The 8493-nt window shown below is 56.4% G+C and overlaps 1 protein-coding gene across 1 annotated transcript; it reads right to left on the bottom strand.

Moving 5' to 3' along the window:
- Positions 1-3479: 3479 nt before the first annotated feature.
- On the bottom strand, positions 3480-7293 carry LOC110203615 (uncharacterized). The gene has a single exon (XM_020980108.1). It carries the CDS (start codon positions 7167-7169, stop codon positions 3498-3500), a length of 3672 nt encoding a protein of 1223 aa, XP_020835767.1. The 5' UTR covers positions 7170-7293; the 3' UTR covers positions 3480-3497.
- Between the last annotated feature and the right edge of the window lie 1200 nt (positions 7294-8493).

Raw genomic sequence — 8493 nt, 5'->3', positions numbered from 1 at the left:
ATCTCGGACACAAGTTGCCTCTTCGGAGGTCAGGGCTGTGGAGAATGGTCAAGGTTGGGTCAAGGTGTGTCTCTGGGAGGAGAGGGTGGAGAAGGGGCCCTCTCGCGGGTCAGGCCTGGGGAGAAGAGTCTGCTGGGGCCAGGTGGGAGGGCCAGGCCTTTGGGCCTTCCCTGGACGCCTGCCCTGGGCGGGGCCGGACACAGGGGCACTCACCGGCAGCCGGGGCTCAGATGGACGGACGGGGCAGCGAGGGAGGACGGACGGATGCAGGCTTCCTGCTGAAGAAGGAGTCAGGGGAGAGGGCCCGGGCCACCTCCCCCCCACAGGCGAGGACCCCCTCCTGTCCACTCACCCACTGGCCTCGACGACCACGACGAGAGTCGGCCAGCAGAGGAGCCTTCCTGCCTCGTGGTGGGGCGGGGAGGGCTGGAAATGGGGGTAGGGAGGCACGTGGGCGACCGCCTCACCCCCCCCGGGGCTCCTCCGCGGCACCCGCTTCCGCCTCAGCACTCACGGGCAGGGGGGAGTCCTCCTCCGCTCCCCTTCCCCTCCATCGTCCCCTACAGGTCGAGAGAGGAACGGCACCCACGATGAGCGAGAGGCCTCCCTCCCACCCCCCACCCCCTCAAAAGGAAGGCGGCCTGGGAGCGCAGCGGGGGGGGGGGGGGGAACGCAGCAGGGGATCCTAACAATTGCTGTCAAATGCTTAACTGCAAGGAAAACCAGGCGGGCATTTAATTATGCTGGCCAAGCCTGGCCCTGGAGCAAGCAGCCTCAAATGCCCCTGCCTGTGCCAAAGAAAGTGAGGAGAGGGTTGTGTGGTCAGATGGACACCAAGAATAATAACAATAACCACAAACGTTTTATAGCACTGGCAGTATACCAGGTCCTTTTCAATCCTTTGATCCTCACAACAGCCCTGGGAGGTTGATGCTGCTGTGACCCCCATTTTACAGATGAAGAAACTGATGCAGGCAGAGAAGTGCTTTGCCCAGCTGTATTACACAGCTGAGAAGTATGAGGCCACGTTGAACTCAGGGCTTCCTGACTCTGGGTCTGGATGGCCAGGCTCAGAGAGTAGGTTTGCTGTGAATGGCTTAATGTCAGCATAGCAGGAAGTCTTCAGTGGAGAGGTGCCCCAGGGATCTGTTCTGTCTAAGGTGTTTTTTGTTTTTGTTTTTGTTTTTTTATCAGTGACTTGGGTCAAGGCTTAGATGGCAAGGTCATCAAGTTAACAGATGATACCAAGCTGGGAAAGAGAGCTAACACTCTGGGCAGCAGAGTCAAACTGCAAATGGATGCCAACAGATGAGAGCATTGGGCTGACCCCAAAAAGGTGAAATCTAAAAAAGGAGACGAAAAATGTGCTCCTCTGTACAAGAAGTCCAATCCACAAGTACAAGATAGTAACAGAAAGAAACCTGAAGAGACAGGTACTGTGGAAAAGGTTTCCAGGTTTCTGTAGGCTGCGAGCGGAATGTGAGTCTGCAGAGTGATGCACTAATGGGGTATTGGGCTACTTGAGGAGGGCACCACTTCTGGGATGCTGAGGGAGGTGATGGTACCGCTGCACTCTGATCTCAGTTCAGAACTGGGTTCAGTTCTGGGTGCCAAGAGACGCCTCTCTTTCCAAACCTTTCTCTCTCCTAGGGTTCTACCCTGGTGCCTGCATGGTCCCTCACTGAAGATTCACCCTCAGATTCTCAAAACATCAGAGCAAGAGGGAGAGAAACTTAACATCCCAAAGAAGGGTACCGAGCCCAACTCACACCTGGGAAAACGGAGGCCCTGAGGTGGGAGGGCATTTGCCCAAGGTTGCTTAGCTGCACAGCCTCTGTGTCTCTAGGAATTCCTAGTTGAAACAAAATCTCTCCCACCCCCTTCTCCACCCAAGAGGAGTTACTTGGAGTTTATACTGACCTAATGGCATGGTTTCATTCATCAGGTTAGGAATTCGTAGTGAGAAAGTGCTTGCCACCAGGGCAGATGATTTCTGTGTAGGGATGCCAGATGGTGAGGCCTCAGATTCAGGCCTCTGGGAAAGAACAGCGAGTGCAGCTCCCTCTGCCTCAGAGTTCCTGTTTGTTGGGCTGAGGATAGATGGCCTCTAAGGTACCTAATCCTATGTATTTTTCCTGCAGAAGCCCAGTCTTATCTCCTTCCTCTTGGGCCCAGAACAGTTGTAAAGTGTGAGGGGGTACACATGGGAGGGGGACCCAGGACTGAAGCTGACAACTGGCAGTGAAAAAAGTTGCAAGGATTCCTGGGCTCTCTGGTCAAGCTATGGCCGATTCCTCCCTGTTCCTCCTAGCTCGTGTGGTCACCAGGGCACTTACTGTTGGAGGGAACCACCTTCCACTGGGGGTAGGAACAGGAGGCTGCTATTTGTGGTTCTGATATCAGCTTCCCTGCTGGGGCTTCTGACCCTGAGGTAGAAGCCTCAGAAGCAAGTGTGAGTGGCCAGAACAGAGGCCCCCTGAAATGCACTCTACTCCCAACCCCCTTCTTCCCAGAGGGAAATAATCATGCTTTCCTCTATGTCTAGTTGGCGTCAGAAGAAACTTGTCCTATCACCTTGACCTAGAAGGTTTTTTTGGACCCTTGGGCCACCATAGAGACCTTGAAAGAATGGGGATGTGTGCCAACTCAACCCCATTTTTTAACCCATCCTCCTTCTGGAGGCCCTAGTCTTATGGGGTTAGAGTGGATCAACACCAGCCCAGAGGCAAAGCTTAGTCTTAATGGATTACAAGCTGGGTGCACCCCTAGGGTCTACTGCAACTCTTAGAACTATAAACACACACATGCACACACACACACACACACACACACACACACACACACACACACACTTTTTAATTTTTGCAGCAAAATCAATATATTTTTCAATACTTGTAACAGACCTCTGAAAGAGGAGCTTTCCTAGACATTTGTCAGTACAGAAAGTAACTTTTTTTCCCCTATCATCTAAATGTGTATTGGAATCAACATAGAAAACATCAGAACAGTTTACTAATTGGAGCATAGAGACAAAGCATGTATGAGAGAAGCATGGTGACATTGCAAGGAGGGGCAGGTAACCAGCCCCGTGTACCAGATAACTCGGTCAAAGTGGTGATATATCTGGCACTAACAAACATCAATCAAGATCTTTGGTCACTGAGCATTAACACAGGTCATAAATGCTGAAGTGTGGAACCACCAGAATGCAAAGCACACCTCATGCCTTGTGGTCATCTCGGCAGGCAGGGAAAGCTCCGACTCAGCATCCCAGTCTCTGTGTCTGTTTCTGCACATACTGGTTACTGCTCTGTAAGGACAGAAGAGGCTTCCTCCATGGAAGTAGTTAACGGAAAATTTAAAGGAACAAGCATCAACCCTGAAACATTGCAAGTACAATACAAGAACAGATCATTTTGGCAAGATATGGACTGATAGACTCAATAGATTGGGTCCAAGAAATGCTAATCTGGGGGGGAGCCAAGACCACCAAGCCCTTACTCAGCTTTTTGCTGGTACTCAGCAGAAGTCACCTGGTAATCAGTGGCTACTGTAAATAGCTGAGAAGGATCCCTGGCCAGATACTCCAGGAAATCTTGCAAATGGCTCATTATCACAGTGAGGCTGCCCTCACTCAGAGGAGAGCAGGTGAGCATGCGGCCCAACTCCTGGAACAGGCGCAGCAGGTGAGCACCTCCATAGATGTGGGACATCTGCCAAGTGGGGTAACAGGCCAGAACCTCAGCATGTTGTTGTTTCTCAAACTTGTAGAGCAGCTGGGTGCCCAGCACCAGGTCAAAGTACTCTTTGATCATGGCTACCAATCCACTGACAGCGTACCTTTTGTCTCGGGTTTGGCAGTTTGGCGGGAAGGTGGCATACTCGGCCAGGATGACACTGACAGTCCTCTTGGCTGGCAGGGTGAAGAGCTTTTTCCTGAAGGTCACCAGCTCCCAATCTTGCACTAGCAGGAGCCTCAGGGCCGTGGGCAGGTGGACCTGGACTTTCTGCCTGCCCAGAGATTCTTTTTCTGGACCCACAGCAGAGCCCCTGCCTCCACGTGGTAGGTACCCTTTCCCTCGAACAACACTCAGCCTACTTCTCTTGGGGGGAGGCTGCATCATTCCACCCCCAGAGGTGCTATTTTCACTCTGATCTCTGCCTCGGGAGGAGGTGACCTGATAGTCATCCTGCTGCTCCCTTTTGGCAGCCATCTGAAGGCTGGCATCACTCTCCCGCTTCAAATGGGCAGTAGAGTAGCGGAGCACCCGATTCTCAGGGATCCATTCATAATCCCAGCCACTGACTATGGGGCAGAATAGCTGTTTGGAGGCTACTTTGAGGGCTGGGGGTTGTGAGCCCAGGCCACTGGTGCTGGCTCCCTCCCCTCCCTGGAAAATGGGCACACTGCTGCTGCTCCTCCCACTGAAAGCCCCCAGGGGTGTGGTGCTAAACTGGCTGGTGCTGGGGAAGCAGCTGTGGCTGATAATGGTGCTGGGAACTCTGGTGATATAGAAGCTAACACGTGAACTGTCACTACTACTGGAGAAGCTGATATAGAACCTAGCAAGTGAACTGTCACTACTACCGGAGAAGCTGCCTCTGGATCTCTGGAAGCTGCTGGTGGCACTGGGGCCATCGCCACTGGTACGAGGGAAGCCGACGATAGTGCTGGGGACTCTGGTGCTGGGGCCATCGCCGCTGGTGCCCAGGAAGCTGCTGCTGCTGCTGGTGGGACCTCTGGTGCTGGGGCCATCACAACTGGTGCTCTGGAAGCTGCTGCTGGTGCTGGTGGGACCTCTGGTGCTGGGGCCATCACCACTGGTGCTGGTGAAGCTGTTGCTGGTGCTGGGGAAGCCACTGCTGGTGCTGGGGCCTCTGGTGCCGGGGCCATCACCACTGGTGCTGGGGAAGCCACTACTGGTGCTGGGGCCATCACCACTGGTGCTCTGGAAGCCTCCGCTGCTGCTGGGACCATCGCCACTGGTGCTGGGGAAGCCACTGCTGGTGCTGGGGCCATCGCCACTGGTGCTGGGGCCTCTGGTGCTGGGGATATCCCCGCTGGTGCTGGGGCCATCGCTACTGGTGCTCTGGAAGCCGCTGCTGGTGCTGGGGAAGCCACTGCTGGTGCTGGGGCGTCTGGTGCTGGGGCCATCACCACTCGTGCTCTGGAAGCCTCCGCTGCTGCTGGGACCATTACCACTGGTGCTGGGGAAGCCACTGCTGGTGCTGGGGCCATCGCCACTGGTGCTGGGGCCTCTGGTGCTGGGGCCATCACCACTGGAGCTCTGGAAGCCACTGCTGATGCTGCGGCCATCGCCACTGGTGCTGGGGAAGCCACTGCTGGTGCTCAGGCCATCGCCACTGGTGCTGGGGCCATCACCACTGGAGCTCTGGAAGCCACTGCTGGTGCTGGGGCCATCACCACTGGTGCTGGGGCCTCTGGTGCTGGGGATATCCCCGCTGGTGCTGGGGCCATCACCACTGGAGCTCTGGAAGCCACTGCTGATGCTGGGGCCATCACCACTGGTGCTGGGGCCATCACCACTGGAGCTCTGGAAGCCACTGCTGATGCTGGGGCCATCGCCACTGGTGCTGGGGAAGCCACTGCTGGTGCTGAGGCCATCGCCACTGGTGCTGGGGCCATCACCACTGGAGCTCTGGAAGCCACTGCTGGTGCTGGGGCCATCACCACTGGTGCTGGGGCCTCTGGTGCTGGGGATATCCCCGCTGGTGCTGGGGCCATCGCCACTGGTGCTCTGGAAGCCGCTGCTGGTGCTGGGGAAGCCACTGCTGGTGTTGGGGCGTCTGGTGCTGGGGCCATCGCCGTTGGTGCCCAGGAAGCTGCTGCTGCTGCTGGTGGGACCTCTGGTGCTGGGGCCATCACAGCTGGTGCTGGGGAAGCCACTGCTGGTGCTGGGGCCTCTGGTGCCGGGGCCATCACCACTGGTGCTGGGGAAGCCACTGCTGGTGCTGGGGCCATCACCACTGGTGCTGGGGAAGCCACTGCTGGTGCTGGGGCCATCACCACTGGAGCTCTGGAAGCCACTGCTGGTGCTGGGGCCATCACCACTGGTGCTGGGGCCTCTGGTGCTGGGGATATCCCCGCTGGTGCTGGGGCCATCGCCACTGGTGCTCTGGAAGCCGCTGCTGGTGCTGGGGAAGCCACTGCTGGTGTTGGGGCGTCTGGTGCTGGGGCCATCGCCGTTGGTGCCCAGGAAGCTGCTGCTGCTGCTGGTGGGACCTCTGGTGCTGGGGCCATCACAGCTGGTGCTCTGGAAGCTGCTGCTGGTGCTGGTGGGACCTCTGGTGCTGGGGCCATCACCACTGGTGCTGGGGAAGCTGTTGCTGGTGCTGGGGAAGCCACTGCTGGTGCTGGGGCCATCACCACTGGTGCTCTGGAAGCCTCCGCTGCTGCTGGGGCCATCGCCACTGGTGCGGGGGCCTCTGGTGCTGGGGATATCCCCGCTGGTGCTGGGGCCATCGCCACTGGTGCTCTGGAAGCCGCTGCTGGTGCTGGGGAAGCCACTGCTGGTGCTGGAGCCATCACCACTGGTGCTGGGGAAGCCACTGCTGGTGCTGGGGCCATCACCACTGGTGCTGGGGAAGCCACTGCTGGTGCTGGGGCCATCACCACTGGTGCTGGGGAAGCCACTGCTGGTGCTGGGGCCATCACCACTGGTGCTCTGGAAGCTACTGCTGGTGCCAGGGAAGCCACTGCTGGTGCTGGGGCTATCGCCACTGGTGCTGGGGCCTCTGGTGCTGGGGCCATCACCACTGGAGCTCTGGAAGCCACTGCTGGTGCTGGGACCATCACCACTGGTGCTGGGGCCATCACCACTGGTGCTGGGAAAGCCGCTGGTGGTGCTGGGGCCCCCGCTGCTGCTGCTAGGTTGGGCCTTCTGGACACTTGGAAGGGGTTCCAGTCTCGGGAGTGGTGACGGCAGCCGGGGAGGTGCACAGGGGTGGGCAAAAATACCCTTACTGACTAAACTGACCCCGCTCCCACTTTGATAACGTACTAGGTATTTGACTTGATTGTCCTCCACGTGTACCCGGACACACTGGGCCTCGCGCATGGTGGACCCATGGAAGATCAGCACAGGCTCCCCTTCTTGGACAACGGGCAGGTCCCTTACCGGTTTATCCTTTCGCTCGGAAGAAGCCATTTGGGGCCTGGAACACCTCTACGGCCTACTTCTGCTTTCCTCGACCGCTGGCTCTCTGGTCTCTGGCTGGAACACGGGCTGTAGAGGCAATGGGAAAGGTCAAGGGCCGGCCGCCGGGGCTAGAGAGCGCGGAGCTGGCGGACAAGCTGCCGACTCTCTCGCTCTCCCCGACGGAGTGAGTGCCTGGGAAAGCGCGGGCGGGCGGGCGGGCGGAAGCGGACCCGCCCCTTACAGGGCAATGTAGCAACGTGGGAGTCCGCGTGATGCCTAACGGTCCTTCCCCGGGGAAGAGGCGCGAGGCGGGTGGGGGCTGGGGGCCAGGGTACGTAACTGCCTGAAGCTCCAATGAGGTGGCGGGAAATTCCCAGAACTTCCTGGCGGTGCCTTCCCCTCCATAGACCTCGGTTTCCCCATCCGTAAAATGGAGGGCATTCGGGCAATAACGTTCAAACTACGCCTATACTTGGGGTTAAGCGCAGTGTGAAAGAGGCCCGGCATCTTGGGACCAAATAAATTCCTCCTCAGCAAGTGTGAGCGGACGTTCCACCACTGTGCACGGGTGTGTCTTGAGTGTGTAATGGGGGGGGAGTGAGAGAGAAGGCTCTGTAATCCCAAAAAATGCGTTTCCTTTTAGCACATTATCATTCGTTCATCATTTCTGAAAAGGCACTTTTTAAATAGACATTTGCCAGTGAGTGTGCAAAAGAGTCGAGTTAGATACATTCTTTCACAACCATGAGGACACAGTGCTCTTTCTGCAGCCCCCCCGCCCAATTTAAAAAAAAAAACAGTAAGATGATAAAATTACCTTTTTGTGTGCTAGATGTATGGTCCCACTCAGAGGTTCCCACCATTTATTTTGAGAAACAGCACACACACATATTATGCTGGAATTTAGGCCCAAGATTCTATTTCAGCAGGGGTGGGGGTGTTGGTGGGCACTGATTTTTGAGAAAGGTTCAGTGTTTCTGATCTGCTTTGGGTCTGCTTCATCTTGTTTGTGCCCCAGAGTCATGGTGAAGCACCTGCATTCTGTCTGGCAAATGTGGGGAAAGGGCTCATGGGGAAGCAAATCCAGGCATCCAGCCAAATGGCCATTGCATTCTTCTTTGGATGAACCCCCTGAGTAACAGAAAGTGGGATGCCCCAGACCCAGGACAATGACCTTAAAAAATGGTGCCTACACAGTAAAAAAAAATGTGCTTTTCATTCCCTTGTTTTAATACTGGAGGAATGATTCCATTAACATTTTTCCCCTGCTCTGTAGCTGAAACTCAATTATAATTGACACCTAAAAAAGTCTGGAGATGACTTCCTGACCCCA

This window comes from Phascolarctos cinereus, unplaced genomic scaffold (genome assembly GCF_003287225.1).
Source record: "Phascolarctos cinereus isolate Bilbo 61053 unplaced genomic scaffold, phaCin_HiC Scaffold_8;HRSCAF=390, whole genome shotgun sequence".
In the NCBI taxonomy this organism is placed as follows: Eukaryota; Metazoa; Chordata; class Mammalia; order Diprotodontia; family Phascolarctidae; genus Phascolarctos; species Phascolarctos cinereus.
Note: the sequence above shows the minus strand (reverse complement) of the source record. Positions and strands in the feature narration are given on the sequence as shown.